The sequence below is a fragment of the Eulemur rufifrons genome, chromosome 7 (assembly GCF_041146395.1).
Source record: "Eulemur rufifrons isolate Redbay chromosome 7, OSU_ERuf_1, whole genome shotgun sequence".
Taxonomy (NCBI): domain Eukaryota; kingdom Metazoa; phylum Chordata; class Mammalia; order Primates; family Lemuridae; genus Eulemur; species Eulemur rufifrons.
The window spans coordinates 268,038,977-268,056,311 of record NC_090989.1 but is presented as its reverse complement, the minus strand read 5'-3'; the positions used below and the strand labels follow the sequence as shown (position 1 = coordinate 268,056,311).

The window sequence follows — 17,335 nt, the reverse complement described above, 5'->3', positions numbered from 1 at the left end:
CAAAATATATACATCTGAATCCCGAGAACCTGTGACTATGTCAGGTTATGAGGCAAAGAGAATTAAGGTTGCAGGTAGGGTCAAGATTGCTGCTGAGCTGACCTTGAGAGGGGGAGATGACCTTGGATTATCCTGGTGGGGCCAGTATAATCACAAGGGTTCTTAATAGTGGGAGTGGGAGTCAGGAAGAGAGAGCAGGAGACATGGCCTTGAGAGAAGGACTTGGCCCAAGGATGCTGGCTTTGAAGACGGAAGAAGGGGCCACCAGCCTAAGAACATGGGCAGCCTCTAGAACAGGGGTGGGGAACACTTCATGTTGGAAGGCCACGTTAATTTAGCTGTATTCAAATAAGGCCACATTCAAGAAACTTCAATTAGAAATCCTTAAAAATGTATATTATTTTGTAAAACTCTATCTACTATGTTTTTAAGAATTTCAAAAAATGAAAACTATTTGTTAATTTTGAAGTTAACTAACCTTTTAATGACATTGTTGTATCTGCTTTTTGTTGGAAAACATTTGAATATTTGGTTGCAGCAGGAAGTCTGCAGTTTCAGCGGATCCTCTAGATGGGTACCATAAGGGTATCCTGATTTGAGTTAGGTAGGAGAATGTAGATTCACGGCAATAAGTGGTTGAAAAGGAAGAAAGCATTTTTCCGGCATGTTGCCAAAGGCGTGGGTATTCTATGGCAATTTTTTCTATATTTCAATTGGACCTTTGCTAGCATCAAACAATGATTTTAAAATGTCATCTACTAAGAGCTCAATCAATTCCATCTGTAGTTCTTTCGGTGCCTTCATGATATCAACTAGGTGAGGCCGAAATGCTAATTTGAGTGTGATGTTATAATTCTCAAAGTCAGTGAGCCTTTCACTGTATTCTCCAATTAATAAGTCTGCAACAGCTGCATGTTCTTCAGATGATTCGCATATATCATCCTGCTCATTGATGACCTTTGCTAACTGGGGAAACTGTTCATCCGAAATTTCCTTTTGAAGAAGAAGTGTTTTGAAAAAAGACTTTTTGCAAAATGCTTGGATTTTTTGCCACATATCCTATATAGAATCAGTTTTACCTTGCAAAGAAATATTCAAGTCGTTTTGACATATCACACAGAAATGCTTCATTCCTGTAGAAATCTGTTTTTAATAATTCACATTGCTGATTCTGTTCTTCATGAAATTTAACCACCTGTTCTCACAGAGATGAAATTTTGGCCAACCCCTGTCTCTGAGATAGCCAACACAGTTTAGAATGATACAGCAAATCCACACTGAATACCTCATCTTCGGCTTTAGCATGTTACAAAACTGACGATACAGTGTTGCATTTACACTAATATAGTTAACAATACTTCTAACTTGTTGCAAAGTGTCAGTTAAAATACTAGCTTTAGCGCAGAGATTTTGCTAATGCAAGATATAATGAAAAGAAATGAGAGCATCTGGATCTGTTAATACTTTTTTAATCTGTGCAAATAAAGCCTCATGTTTTCCTGTCATGGAAGGTGCACCGTCTGTAAATACACTGACTGAATTTACCAAATTCAGTCCAACTTCACAGCATTTGTCTTGAAAGTTGTTGAAGATATCTATTCCCCATGTTCCATTTGCAGGAGTGACCAAAGCAAGTAACTCTTCATAGCAAAGAAAATCTTCCGTTATGGCCTGAATGACATATAAAACCTGCACCAAGTCAGTAGTATCAGTTGATTCATCCAAAGTGATTGAATAATATATATTTTCCTTTTGAAGTATTGCATGAAGTTGTTCTGTTAAGTTGAAGCCATTTCATGCTGCCGATCAGTTATGGCTCTCCTTGAAGGAGGCAGCTGTTGGAAATGTTATCGGGGTCTAAGCATCCTACAACTTTGACAATGCATTTTTTCACAATTTGTACATCACTGAATGGCTTCTCTTATTTCCCAAGTATATAAGCTACTTTACAAGTTGCTTCAGTGGCATTATTTCCAGGTCTTATTGCTGCTTGAAAGAATTGCCTTTGCTTTTGCTTTTCATCTTTTAATTTCTGCAATACAGCCTTTCTCACTTCTTCCTGTAATTTAAAATATTTGTGGTTCTTATGAGTGTTATAATGCTGATGAGCACTGAATCTCTTTAATGTTGATATTGCAGTATCCCAAAGCAAGCAAATCATCTTATCTTTAGCAGAAACAAGATAATATTGCAATTCCCAATCCTCATTAAAAAATCTGTTTTCTTCCTTCAGCAGTCTCTTGGTCTTCTTTGATGCAATGGGCTATTAAGCAGACAGAATTTAAAAAAATACTGTTGAGCCATGCAACTATTCACAAATTCCACTTCAAACAGAAACACAGTGCACCGTTGTCAAAAGCTGATAACAGACTGGCATACTCGACCCTCATAAACTCTGGCCAGCCAGCCTCGTGTCGTAGTGGCGCCAGTCAGGCAGGGGAGGTTAGAACTAAATCATGAGCATAGCAGCTGTCCACATAGCCCTTTTGGCTTACAAATGTTCTAATTGTGCTGGTCAATCCGGGAGGATTATTTCGTTGAAACATTTTATTCTTTGGTATTTTAAATATGTTCATTTTAAAAATAAAATAAAAATATAAAAGGTGAACAAAAAATGTATTAACAAAAATAAAAGGATTTGTTCTGTAAAATTTGGACTCAGTCAAAAGGCCACATTTAAGGACCCAGAAGGCCACAGCTCCCCCACCCCTGCTCTAGAAGCTTGGAGAGGGCAAGGAAATAGATTGTCTTCTAGACTCTCCAGAAAGTTCAGCACTGCTGATATCTTGATTTTAACCCAGTGAATCAGACTTGTGACCTCCAGAACTGTAAGATAATAAAATTGTGTTCTTTTAAGTTTCTGGTACTTTGTCCCAGCAGCTATGGGAAACTCAGGCTATGCATGCTATATCGCCAACACCTGTTATAGCCCTGGCTCTGGGCTCTTGTCAAATCACCTTCCTTCGCCTGTGCTGGACTCAACTGTGTTGCTTTCTGCTTGGCGACACTTGGAGGGTTCGAATGCATTTGGAAGAGGAGGTCCACTTCCTTCCTTACGACCTTGAAGCACAGAAAGGGAAACACACCTTAGTCTCTGATGTCTGATGCTCCCTGCAGTGGACTGGACTTGGAAGTTTGGGGGGTTGTTTTTTAAGCGTTTTGATTTGAAATAATTTCAAACTTACACAAAAGTTGCAAGAATACTGCAAAGAACTCTTTCCTATATACCCTTCACCTGGATTCACCCATTTTTCGTGTTTTGCCACATTTGCTTTATCATTCTGTTTTTTTCTTCTCCCCTCTGAAATATTGGAGTTGTATATTTCATGTCCCTTTATTGCTAAATACTCTGATATTTTTTTCCCCTAAGAACAAGGACATTCACTTAATATAACCACAGAACAATGATCAAAATCAGGAAATTTAGCATCAGTACAATACTCTTATCTAATCTACATAGCCTCAAATGTTGCCAGTTGTCCTAATAATGTCCTTTTATAGCGATTCTTTTTTCTTCCAGTCCAGGAGCCAGTCCAGGATCACGCCTTGCATTTTGTTTTCTTGACTGTTTCATTTCATTTGATTTGGAACAGTTCCTCAGCCTTTCTTTATCTTTCCATGACACTGGTATTTTTGAAGAACTCTGGCTCATTATTTTGTAGCGTGTTCCTCTATCTGTGTTGTCTGATGTTTCCTATGATTGGGTCAGGTTATGCATTTTGGCAGCATTGGTGCTGGGTCATCGGTGGGTCCCATGGTGTCAGTTTGTCCTGTCATTAGTGAGGGTAATCCCTCACTTGGATCAGTAATGTCTGCCATGTTTCTGTACTCTGAAATTACTATTTTTCCTTTTATAATTAATGAATAATTTGCGGGTGATATTTTGAGAATGTAAATATCCTGGTTCTCATCAAACTTTTACCTACTATTTTGGCCTGATTCTGGTGTTTTGCAAAATTTTTAAAAATTCAATTGGCATTTTGCTATGGAAAAGAACTTTGTCCTCTTATTTATTGATTTAGTGTGTTAGGTTATAATCCAGTATTGGCATTCTTTATTTTGATACTCAAAGTGTCCCAGATTTGGGTATGGCAGTCTCTTCCAGCTGGCTCCTGTGTCCTTTTGACACGCAGCTGTCATTCTTTGAGCACTTCCTTACGTTCTGGCCCAAGAAGATGGTTCAGGTTCATCTTGTACTTTTCTTACCCCAGCCTTGGAACCAGCTGGGCCCTGACTCTTCAGTGGGGAATGGCACTTAGACATCAAATTCTGGGGGTCAGATGGGCTTGTTGCTACTGGGGTGTCATTACTTACAGGCCTTTTGGTGGACATAGCTAGGAAATGTACGTGCCTACATTTGTATGTATGGTTGACCCTTGAACAACCCAAGGGCTAGGGCGCTATCCACCCCCACAGTTGACTTAACTACTAATAGCACACTGTTGCCTGGAAGCCTTGCTGATAACATAAAACAGCCGTTTAACACATATTTTGTATGTTATATGTGTTATATATGGTATTCTTACCAAAAATTAAGCTAGAGAAAGCAAATAGAAACTCCTAAGGAAGAGGAAATACATTTACAGCACGGTACTGTATGTATCAATACCGTAAGTTTACATCATCTGTTTACAAGATGAATTGTCCGCCCGAAATGCGCAACCGCAGCTACAGACCTTAAGCTACAGTACCTATCAAGCAATTCAGCTTTCTCTTGCACTGTCAGGACTTTTCTATGCTTCTTGGGAGCACTTGCAGCATCAACGGTGACACTTCGTTTGGGTACCATGGTGCTATTCAAGATTTACGATGTTGCACTAAACACGATGAAAATATGTGAGAACGTGAAAGATCGCTTTTTACTGCAAGATGCAATTTACCGGAGAGATGAACTGCTCATCCAGAGATGACAAGCGTCACATGGTGTTTTAAGCGTATACTCCTGACACTTGAGCTCACCACAATAGCAATAGGAGGTAGCTACGAAATTGTTATAGTAGTACAGGTTGTACTACAGTTAATTTTATGCAATTATGATTTAATACACATCTGTACATTTCTTTACACTTCTCTCAACCGTGAATGGTGCCATATATGATCTGTAAGTGTTTGTGCATCGCCCAGCTAATTTTTCTCTTTTTAGTAGAGATGGGGTCTCACTCGTGCTCAGGCTGGTCTCGAACTCCTGAGCTCAAGTGATCCTCCCACCTTGGCTTCCCAGAGTGCTAGGATTACAGACGAGAGCCACCACACCCAGATGAGAAATGGTATCGTGATATAGCTTTATTTTTGAAATGTTCTCATTATGAGTGAAGTTGAGCATCTTTTCATATATTTAGGGGACATTTCTTATGTCCTTTTTGTAACTCGTTCATGCCTCTTATTATATCCTTTTGCTATCAGGATTTTGGATCTTTTTTCCCCCTAAAACTTAAGAATTCTTTATACATTAGAGCTAATTAGCCCTTTACCGGTGATATATATTACAAACGTTCTCTCCCTGCATCTCAGTCAGCTCAGGCTCACTAAAATACCAGAGACAGAGTGGCTTAAACAATAGAAATTTATTTTCTCACATTTCTGTAGGCTGGAAAGTCCAAGATCCGTGTGCCGGCCAGTTCAGTTCCTGGTGACAACTGTCCTCATGCCTCACCTCTGACAGTGTCCTCTCCAGGCTAAGGGAAAACTGTGGGGTCTCTTCATCTTCTTCTAAGGGCACCAGCCCTGTTGGATTAGGACCCCATCCCTACGACCCTATTAATCTTTATTCCCTCCTCACAGGCCCTGTCTCCTAATACAGTCAGATTGAGGGTAATGGTATAAATTTGATAGCGGGCGCGGGGGGCGGGGAAACACAAACATTCAGCCCGTAACTGAATTTTCTTTGACTTTGCTTAGAGAGTCATTTTCAGCGCAAAAGTTTTTAAATTTTTTATCTAGTTTTATTGTCAATCCTTTCTTTTGTTGAATCCAAATTCTAGTTTTAAAAATGTTTCCTGATGCCCCAGGTATGAAAGAATTTATCCATTTTTCTCTGAATACCTATAAATGCATTTTTTCCCCTTTAGGTCTCTGATCTGCTTGGCGGGTATCCTTGTGGAGGGTGTGAGATATTTTATCTTTTTCTGAATGGCTGCCCATTTATCCTAGTACTACATATTAAACAGTCTGTCTTTGCCAGAGTGCCTTGCAGTGCCACCTTTGTCATCCACTCAAATTCCACGTGTCCTTGGGCCTATTTCTGGTCTGGTCCACCGTCTGTGTATCTGCTCGTGAGTCAGTGCCGCACGGTGGAATCACTGAGGGTTCAGCGCAGGCCTGAGCATCTGGCAGCGCCTGTGGTAGCTCTTCGGTATCAGGGTTTGCATAGCTATGCTTGCATTTTTATTTTTTTTAATTTAAAAAATTGTTATTCTTTTTAAATAAGAACATAATTTTTATATTTTAATTTTTTCTTATATTTAAATAAAATTACTATTTTAGTCTTAAAAATTAATAGATTTTTTTAAGAGCAGTTTCAGGAATATGGGAAAATTGGGCAGGAACTACAGAGTTCTCATATACCTCCTTCCCATGCAGTTTCCCCTGTTTTTAGCATCTTGCGTTCGTGCATAAGAGGTAGATTTGTTACAATTGACCAGCCAATATTGATGACGTTATTATTAAAGTCCATAGTCTAGATTAGGAATGTCACATAGCCAACATTACAGTGTCATACAGAAGAGTGTCACCTCCCTACAAATCCCTGTGCCCTACTTAATCCCCCTTCCCTGGGCCTCGGGCAGCCACTGATCTTTCTGTTGTCCCCATCAGTTTGCCGGTTACATAGCTGGACCCCTGCAGTGTGCAGCCTTGTCAGACTGGCTTCTTCCCCTTAGTAATAGGCATTGAAGGTTCCTCCATGTATATTTCAATTTTTTTGCATGAATTTTTATATTGATTTATGTAACAAAATCTTGTTGGTGTTTTTATTGGGATAATGTTCAATTTATAAGTGAGCTGAGAGAGACTGATATCTGGATGATGTTCAACCCTTGCCAAGAACAGGGGACTTTCTATTGTGGGGTCCACTTTGAGTGTTTGAGGAGTGTGTGACGTTTGCTCCACGTAGGTGTTGCACAGTTCTGGTTCAGTTTATTCCTAAGTTTATTCCTCTGCTGTTGCTATTACAAATGGGGTTTCCCTTCCATCCTATCTTCCGACTGGTCACCATTGTGTCTAGGAAGGCTGTGGACTTGAACTTGAGAACTTGCTGATTCTTGCAGGTGGATGAGCAGGCTGGGTTCCGGGCCAGCTTTGCAACTGACTGGGAGGGCTTGAACTTGTGACACCCCTCTTCTACCCCTCACCCCAGTGTTCCTTCTTCCAGAATGAGGGGCTAGATTAAATGTGCACCATTTCCCAGAATATGATTCCAGCCAAAAAAAAAAAAAAAAAACGCCAAAAAACAAAAATCAAAACACGCTGTAGTTTGTGTTTTTACCTCTTTGCCTTCCCTTTGATTGAAAACATTGGATGCTCTTTCCCTGCCGCAGTCTGTTGAGCTGGGTGGCAATGTACCCAGCCTCCCTACACTCCCTGGCCTTGTCACACTTAACCTTTACATAAATGGAAAAATGTCTCCTGTGTGTCTGCAGAAACCGGAACCAGCCGGGGACTGGCTTGCTTGTTCACTCATTTAATCACTTATTCAGTCTTTCACGAATTCCATCAGGCGTTTGTTGGGTGCCTCCCGTGTGCCGTTCAAGGGGGCTGCAGCACGCTGGCTTTGAACTCAACGCCTGTAGTCCAGCATGATCTCCAACTGGGGGGAGGTGCTGCAGGGGGCCCTGATGAAGATTGGTGACACCCGCCTTGGAGGGAGCGGTCAGAGGGCTTCATGGAAGAGGTGTCATTGGAGCCAAGACCTAAAGGTTGAGTAGGTGTTATCCAGGTGACGAATGGAGGGGAGAGTGTTTGGGGCAGAGGAACAGCATCTGCAGAGAGGGGAAGGGCTCTATCTCTTCAGTGAGCTGAGAGATGACGAATGTGGTTGAATTTTGGAGGAAGATGGGAGGTGGGTTGGTGACAAGATCAGATGTGTGGTTTATGTCAGTCTCTCGGCTATGTAGGGACGGTATTAGAGGGGGTGGTGAAAGCGGAGGCAGGGAGGCCGCTAAGGAGGCTGCGGCAGTGGTCCAGGTGGGAGACCGTGATGGCCGGGACCAGCGTGGAGGTAGTAGAGGTGGAGGGTCCCTTTGGAAGGGAAGGTAGAATCCAGTGGGTTTATGACAGAGCCAGTGGATTTGGAGGTTTAGGCTTGAGCTCTGAAATGGGGAGCCCTGGAGGGGGATCAGGCTTGGAGGAAGGAATGGGAACAGGTCAGGGGTTCCATCTTGGGCTGTGTCTAGAACTGTGTTGTTCGGGACGGAAGCCACTAGTCACAAGTGGCTATCAAAATGGAGCTCGTGTGACTAAGGAAGTGAATTTTTCATTTAATTTTATTTAATTTAAATTTAAATAGCAGTGGCTACTCTCTGGAACATTTCCATTATTGCAGAAAATTCTGGGCAGTGCTGGTTCAGAATGCCTCTGAGTCATTGTAGCTGATAGCAGTCAGGCCAGCTCCAAATGCTGCTCTGCTGCTTGCTTGCTGGGTGTCCTTGGGCAAGTGACTTCACCTCTCTGAGCCTCACTGCCATCACCTGTAAAATAGGGAACCTTCCGTGCCTCGTGTGGTGCGTATGAAGTTCAGAGCTAAATTGTACAAGGTAGCTGGCCTCAGCAAGGCACTCAGGGTCCATCATTGTCCTTCTTTCTGTTTGGCCCCTGTCATTTCTGTGTTTACTCTGGAAGCCAGATTTTCCTGGGGGAGGGACGCAGGTCTGGCCTCTCCACCTAGGTCTGACCTGGACTCAGGGTATGACTTCGCGCTAGCTTTGGTTTCTGCATTGATGACTTCTGGGGGTTTGAGCAGGCCTTCGGGGGGGCTGCCCATGTCGTGAAAGGAGCACACAGGTACCAAGACAGACCTGCCCGTGGCAGAAGGGACCAGAAGGAAGCAGGGGCCGTGTGGGGAGTCAGCGGCTTTGCCGGTCCCACCTGCGGCATTTCTGGTCAATTCTGCCTTGTGAGAGCTCTGAACCACGGAGGGTTGTGTGACGAGCCCGCCCAGACCCAGCCCTCACCCGAGCTTGCTCCAGAGACCTTCTTAGGGTTCACCTTCATCTTTTTAATTTATTAAAATATGAACAAGGTTTACTGACTTCTGTTGCAAAAAACTAATGCTGTCTCATCAAAACTGCATGGTTCACACGTACTGAATGAAAAAAAAAAAAACCAGCCCATTAAAGTTTTACACCTGACATGGAAAACTATTAAAGATTCATAATTGCTGTAAAACTCTTAATAGAATTTGAATTTTCATTGTGGTAATGCCGCAATCAGTGGGGTCCTGGCTTGAAGCTGCAAAAGCCATTTCAGTACAGCCTTGGGAGGGTGGTGCCCGTGGCCCTGAACTTGGCTTCCCTCAGAGTCCTTGCCCAGCATGGCGGGCGCTGCTGCACACGGCCCCGTAGGTGGATTCCCAGCTCCAGGCCCAGCACGAGGGTCGAGTTGTTGGCGGGTTTCTCTCCGACAACCTCTGGAGAGGGAGCTCCTGCTGCCTGCCACGGGTTCTTCTCGCTAATTCCCTTCATCAGGCATGCATATAGCGCCTACTGTGTGCATGGCATGGAGCCCAGGGCCAAGAAGGATCAGACGTGGAGGGAAGGTGGGCTGGCTTTTCTTAAAGGACAGGTTCGTATTGGCTCGAGCAGGGGTTTTGCTGGCTGGCAGAACGAAGGCCAAATCCCAGCTCTGAGGACTTTACTGCCCGGCCTCAGACTCCACATCTGTAAAATGGGGATGGCGGTCTGTGCTTCATGGGTGTGGTCAGCGTGTAGAGGCAGGGCCCAGGCAGGAGGCTGGCGGAAAGGCGGGGGGTGGGGGTGGCTCTGGGAGACTCCGAGGAGACAGAATTGCAAGATTTAATTGGTGAGTGATTGAGGGTGACATCAGGGGTAAGCGTGGGTTTTTAAAAATGCAGCTAAAGTGCGTTGGTGGTATAGTGGTGAGCTTAGCTGCCTTCCAGAAATGCAGCTAACATTTATTGAGCACCTACTGTATACTAAATATTCTTTTACAAGAGTTTCCATATGTCCATTCAGTAAATATTCATTGAGCATCTACTTTGTGCCAGACACTGTTTTAGGTGCTGGGGATGTGATGGTTAAGTGTATTAACTCACCTATGAGGTAGGTACTGATATTGGCGCCATTTTCCAGAGCAGGTAGCTGAGGCACAGAGAAGTTAAGTAAATTACCCAAGGTCACACAGTGAGCAGGTGGCAGAGTCTGGGATTAGACCTAGACTCCGGGGTCTGTGCTCAGAGCCAGATGGCCTTTTGCATAGTTTGCGTAACACACTAGCCTTTGGTGGTCTTGTTCCCATTTGGAGGGAAGGAGGGCTTAGAATGGTAAAATTATTTTCCTCTGGTCTCTTAGAGAGTAAGGGGGGACTGCTCGCTCACCAAGGCTGGCTGAGTGCTCCCGCTGTTCCAAGGGCCTCCTCCTCCACGCCCCGGGCCCCCGTCAGACCCGAGGGACGCGAGTTCCCTGCTTCCCGGTGGCTGGCCAAGCTCAGGGGAAATCAGCGTCCTGTCCTCATCGAAGCCCCTTCACACTCTCCTCGGGGCGTCCAGAACACGAGCCTGTCACTCGGCAGGCTTTGGATGACAGAGGAGTCTTTCCTCCACTTCAAAATGAAGGACATTCCGCGGGCCGCCCTCCTCCATCACCGGTGATAAACAGGACGCCCGTGGTGACAAATAACGTCAAGCCACCTTTATTCGTTTATCCTTCCGTGTCTTCCCCGTCAGCGCCCGCGAGGGCTGTGCAATATTAGATGCTCGATCACACTTTGCGCCCGTCTCTCCGTTCCCCAGCGTGTCCCGTCCCAGTGAGTTCTGGGGGGTGTGAGCGTTGTCACGGTTAGCCCCAGGGTCTGGGCTTTGCCACTGCTCGCTCTGCGGTCCTAGGCACGTCCCTGTCCTGTCTGGGCCTCGGTCTCCCCATCTGCAGGAGGCCCCTGGGAAGGCCCTGACAGAGGCGGCATCTTTGCCTCTTTATTTTTTGCCTTGTTTACTTATATGTCATCCAACTTCGAGTTGGCTTCAGTGGGTAGGAAAAAGCCAGATTGCAATGAACAAATAGAGCTCTTAGTGTTTCTTTGGGAAAGAGCAAGATTGAGACCTTTAAACATGCCACCTCCAAATTCACGTTGCACAAACCAAGGGAAAAGGGGAGACGAATGGAAGTGAGACCGAGAGAGGAGGAAGGACAGGTCTCCCCATCTGCTCACCATCTACTAAACATCTCCCGTGTGCCAGCGCGGTGCTGGGGTGAAGGTGGCTCAGGGTGGTAGGAAGCAGATGAGACGGTTGTGCTCAAATGCTGGTTCACATCAAGCAGGCCTCTTGACATCTCTGAACCCATCTCCCTTTGGAAGGGAAGCGAATGAAGAGCTATCAAAAGCCCTTGCTTGTCTCAGGCTCTGTCTCCATATGGGGTGGTCCCGTTTCATTCTCACAGCTGCCCAGGAACTGTTGGTAGTGTCACACCCATCTCCCAGGTGAGAAAACTGAGACTCAACGTGTACTTGAGAGCTGTGCAGGGCCATTCAGCTACTTTGTCACGGTTGCCTGGCTTTAAAACTCGGGGCTGCAGTGGATGGTGGGACTGCACACCCCGGTGGCCGCCCCCCGGGCTGCTGTGGGCAGCAGGGGAGATGCTGGACTTGTTTGAAAGTGGCCTGTGAGCTCTAAATCACAGCGAGCAGGCAGGCAGCTATCCTGACCTCATTCTGGACCCAGGGAAGCTTCCCAACAAGTAGAAGAAATGAGAGCGATCTAGGCACAGAAAAATGGGAATAACTTAGATCAATTCAGAAGCTGGGGAGGGCCTCGTGGAGACCCTGAAGCTAAGCCTGCCTAGAAATGGCTTGAAAATAGGCCCTGGAGGAGGAAGAGGCAGAAGAGGATTGAAGAGATTGGGAAGATGGGCCCACGTCCCCCAGGAGGTTGGGGTCTCCCAAGTGTGACTCCCATATTCCGGCTGTTCCCGGCTAGATTGCAGAAGAGCTCCACGCTGCCTCACACCAGCCTGGTGGGGATGTATTTACTTAACAGGCGTGAGGGAAATGTGACTGGCACAGCAAACCCCTGATTTCACGGATGTTACTGCTTAGGGTGAGGCTGGAGCCAGTGGCATGCTGGGTAATCCAAGGGACGCAGATTGCTTAAGTGGCAGGCGCCCGGCTCAGGGTGAGGGAGAGCGAGCGAAGGTTGGAAACCATGGCACTAAATCAGCCCCTACAGGAGCCACTGACACCTCTGCCACAGGGCAGCCAGATTTAGGTAATAAAAATGCAGGATGCTCATTTAAATTTGAATTTCAGATAAATGACAAATACATTTTTTAGTCTGTGTATGCCCCATGCAATATCTGGGGCATGCGTGTATCTTTAAAGTATTTGCTGTTTACCTGCAGCTCAAGTTTGGTTGGCCATTCTATACTTTATCTAGCAGCCTCCCCCCAGCCTCACAGAAGGCCAGGTCGATGCTTGTGGAATTGAGTTGTTCCCTGCCCGCACGCCCCCTACCCCGGCCTGGACCCGTCGGGAAAGGCTTGCACACAGAAGGATGCCCGTACGTATCTGGCCTCTCAGACACTGGTTCCTCTAATTAAACTGCCTGGATGAAAGAAGGTGTGTTAAAGGGAAGATTAAAATGGATTCCCTTAGCGCAACAAAAGCGAAAGCTATCGAGGGGGATACTTAAGCAAACAAAGCAGTTCAGCAGATGAAAAGTGCAGCTGGCTCCAGCTCAGAGCAGCTGTGGCAGCTGAGAGGCGGAGCTGCCGCAGGGCGCAGGGCGGGCTGTTTAACTAGTTGGGTGCGAGGGGGCCTGGCAGTAAGGCCTGAGTGCCGGGAGAGCGTCCTGTCCTTCACTGCAGCTCTGCCTCTTAGCGTCAGAGGGAGAGGTGAGGAGGGGGCTGCAGAGGCCCTTCCCCAGGTGGGAACTGGCAATATCCACACCTTCATGCATACGCATTTATTGAGCACTTGCTGCGTGCCTAGCTCTGAGCCAGATGTTAGGTCTCATCTTAAGCTCCTTACAGGGAGACCAGAAGGGGCTGCCTAAGTTCTTGGAAGCCTTGGTTTCTCAACCAGGGAATTCGGAGACACAGAAAACAAGAAAGAGGATTATAGATATTGCTGGGGTCAGTGGTAAAAGCATGTGGCATTTGGAAAACAGATACTGATGGCTATAGAAATTTGGAGAAGGACAATCCTGGGCTAGGACCCCTGTCTTTGTTTCTTTTAGAGATGGGGTCTTGCTCTGTCACCCAGGCTGGAGTGCAGTGGCATCATCATAGCTCACTGCAGGCTTGAACTCCTGGGCTCGAGGGATCCTCCTGCCTCAGCCTCCCGAGTCACTGGGAATACAGACCTTTTTATACCCCAGGAAAGTGAGGCACAAAAGCTATTGCAGGATTCGTGGGGTCACATGGCATGGAAGTAGCACAGCCAGGATTTGAACCCAGGTCTGATGGTCTTTGAAATGCTTAGCCATAGCGCTTTGCTGCCTCCTTTGGGGGCCCTATGGAGGTTTTAAGCAGGGAGGATGTCATGAAAGCCAAAAGTTGATGAACTTAACCTGGCACCGTGTCTGTGGCCAGGTCAGATGGAAATGCACAGTGAGGAGGATGCTGGCTCAGGAACTGGAGAGGGAGCAGGTGGGGACCCAGGGAAGGGAGCTGCTGGGGGTGGAGGAAGGGACTTGCTGGAGGCTCTACTCGGGGGAGTGAGTGCAGGCAGAGTCGGTGATGGCATCAGGTTTTTAGATCTGGCTGCTGCAGGCAGAGCCAGGGAAGGATGGTGGGACGGTAGCTTTGGGTGCACTGGGTTTGAGGTGATACCACACGGTCCCCAAACAAAGCTTCTGGCAGGAGCCCAGTAGTAGAAAGCAGATGGACCTGGGGGCCAGCCTGACTCTAACGCTCCTCTTCACTAGCTCTGTGGCCACAATCTGTGTTTAAACTTTCTGGGCCTCAGTTTCCTGAGGCTTAGGATGGTGGGGATACTAGGTAAGGAGAAACATGTCAAGGGACAAACAAGGCTGGTGTGATGTGCTTGTCCCTGCTGGGCCATGACAGAGAAGGTCCTGGAGTTGGCATGGATGGGAATGCATGTCTTTTTATTCACTGGGTGATTTTTTATTGAGTTCCCACTGTGTGCCGGGCCCTGGGATATAGTGTGGAGAGGCTGATGGGGAAACCCAACGATAGCACGAAAGTGAGCCCACTCGCAACTGTGAGCCACATGGGGCAGGGACAGGCTGTCCTGCCCAGCACAGAGCCCGGCACACAGTAGGCATGCAGTCCGTGGTGATGAACGCTTGAAATGCAGCGCAGACAGCCCGCTCTGCCTGGGGTCCTGGAGGCAGAGGCAGCGACAGCCCCCGCCCCCCAAGCACATCACAGCAGGTGCAGGAGGAGAGGGAAAGTCTGCATTTGCAACCACTTCCTGCACTGGGAACTCCCAGCTGCAGGTGATGTGCTCAAGGCAAGGCAGGAAACGGCACCAGGCTTTTGGTTCTCAGCCTTGTCTTCACATCTTCTCACCTCAAGCTCCCCTTTGGCTCAAATCTTGTTTTGAAAATCGCTGGGTAAAGCCACGGGAGTTGATCCTGTGCAGTCAGAAGGCTGGGAAGCTGGGGAGAGGAAAAACCAGCCGAGAGTAACTGGCATTGCGGGGCTGCCCTTCAAGGCCACAATCTAACCCTGGGCAGCCCCTTCCCACCCTCATGCCTCAGTTGCCCCATCTGCAAGAGAGAGCCCTGAGAGCTTAAAGGTGCCGCAGGTCTTTCAAAGGAGCCGCATCATACACTGCGGCATCTTCCCTTCCAATCTCTTCTATTTTTGTCACATTTATTTTTATTGGAAGGTTTGGGGTTTTTTGGGGGGGATGGGCTCTATTTTTTAATTCTTTCATAAAAAGTGCTTTTATTTTTTAACTATTAATACAAAATAAAACTGCCTGCTTGTTGTAAGAATCCAAGCAGTATGTATCACTTTAATGGGAGGCTAGTTTCTTCATTTATTGCTTTTTTCTTTAGTAAATGAAAGTGTTGTTTGCATTTTTAAGGCAATAGCAGAATGCATGCTCGAGGTAAAAATCTCTGGTGTAGAAGGAAAATATTGGAAGTCTGACTTCACAGTTCTCACCTCATTCTACCCCTAGATCCACCCCCAAAACCCCCAATGAGATGACTTATTTCTTGATCAGGGGACCCTTGGGAATGTCCTTGTGGACCCACCCCTCAAAGCCGTTGCTGGGTCACAGGAAGGTGCCCCCTTCTAGTGACAAGGGCATGGGCTCAGGGTCAGGATTAGAAGGCCAGCCCTGCTGTTGACCTGCTGTGTGATCCTCAGGCGCCCGCATAACCTCTCTGCGTCTGGATGACCTCCTTGGCGGGCTGCCAAGAGAATCGGGATCAGGGTGTGAAGCCCCTGGCCTAACTGTGTTGTGTGGTGGTCTCGCAGGTTGGGGACCAGATTCTGGAGGTGAACGGGCGCAGCTTTCTCAACATCCTGCACGACGAGGCAGTGCAGCTGCTCAAGTCGTCCCGGCACCTCATCCTGACAGTGAAGGACGTCGGGAGGCTGCCCCATGCCCGCACCACCGTGGACGAGACCAAGTGGATCGCCAGCTCCCGGATTGGAGAGACCGCGGCGAACTCAGCAGGGTCTGGAGACTTGCGCACCCCCAGGCCACGTCTGAAAGCTGGAGACAGCCCCTCCCATCCCCCCACCACACCCGCTCTCAGAGCCTGGGGTCCCAATGCCAGGGCCCCTTTCATTTACAGGGCATGACCTGGGCTCCTCTCTCTCCTCTCCTGGCCTCAGTTTCCCTCTGGAAAGCTGAACTACACCACCCAGCTCTCATTCATTTGCCCTCAGGCACATCACTTAGCTCAGTCTTCAATCCTGCCTTGCTCCACCTAAAAGTGGGGTCATAACCCTGCCCCACCCCAGACCTCTTCATGAGGATCCCCTGGTTAATTTGCATGAAGGGGTCTTGGAAGTCACAACATGGGATACAGTTGCCAAGTGGCTGCATAGTCGCCTATAGTGTGACCTGTTCCCTTTTGGTCTACATCAGAAGTCTCAGCCTGGCCCTGGGCCAGATACACCCCAGAGCATCTTTCTCTTTTTCTCTCCCCCTCTTCCTCCCTTTCACCTGCACAGTAGTGTGCATTTTTTCGATTAGTTGCCAACATTTAAAAAGACATCAGATTTCATATAAAAAACTAGGTTTCTGGGTGATTCTTAGAAGCCAGGAAGTCTGGCAGCCTGAGCCCGCGTGGGCTGAGGCCGAGCCGCACCTGCAGGCTGCATCTGGGGTCTCCGCTTTGCCCATCGCCGCCATCCCCAGGCTTGGCCTGGCCCCGAGGTCACCTGTCAGTCACCGTTTCTTCTCTCCACTCCGGGCGTTACCTGCCTGGCCCTGCGGGGTTGGCCACAACGCAGGAGCCCACCGCGGGTGGTTTTGGATCTGCTGTCCACACGCGGATTGGGAGGCTAGGCTGGAACTGCTCGTCTCTCCAGGGGTTCACGTGCCCCTGAGTGGCCCCTGAACCAAGCTGGTGGCAAATGGTGGCCACAATGCACGGTTCTCTCAAAGCTTCGCTCTTCCTGCTCCAAATCAGCCTTTCCCTTGCTTGTGCCCATTTGAACTCCTCAGACGTGCCCCTGAAGATGTTCTCTCTCCCCACAGGCTTCCCGCAGACCTCACAACAGAAGGGACAGACAAGGTAGGGTGTCCCGTAGGGTGTCTCTGCTCCATCGTAGCCCCCGTGGCGAGCTCCGGCCAGGCAGAGGGTGCTGGCAGCTTGCACGGCCCCCGACTGTCCGCCCACCCCACCCTCCAAGCTCCTGTGTGCCTGCCAGGTTCCGGGCACCACCCCTGGCACCAGGGTTCACGGCAGCAAACGGAACGGACCAGGTCCCTGCTGTCACGGAGGTTACACCCTGTGGAGGAGGTGGAAAAACCAAACAGACCTTCAAACAAATATCGAACTCGAAAAGATGCTCATTCCCATCCAGGCGGGTGCTGGGGCTTAGGAGAGAGAATAAGAGACGAGATGCCTAACGTTGGCGGGGTGGGAGGACAGAGGGACAGGGCATGGACCGCCCTCACTGAGGTGGTGACACAACCCTTGAGCGGTGAACTAAACATTAAATGCAAGTTGGCA

At 47.6% G+C, this 17,335-nt stretch overlaps 1 protein-coding gene across 2 annotated transcripts in view; it reads left to right on the top strand.

Moving 5' to 3' along the window:
• Positions 1–17,335, top strand: part of WHRN (whirlin) — an 87,426-nt gene that overhangs the window by 50,128 nt on the left and 19,963 nt on the right. For both annotated transcript variants that reach the window (XM_069474582.1, XM_069474581.1), the window contains exons 4-5: positions 15,624–15,826; positions 16,858–16,894. In XM_069474582.1, the coding sequence (XP_069330683.1) occupies positions 15,624–15,826; positions 16,858–16,894 (240 nt within the window). The remainder of the gene's footprint in view (positions 1–15,623; positions 15,827–16,857; positions 16,895–17,335) is intronic.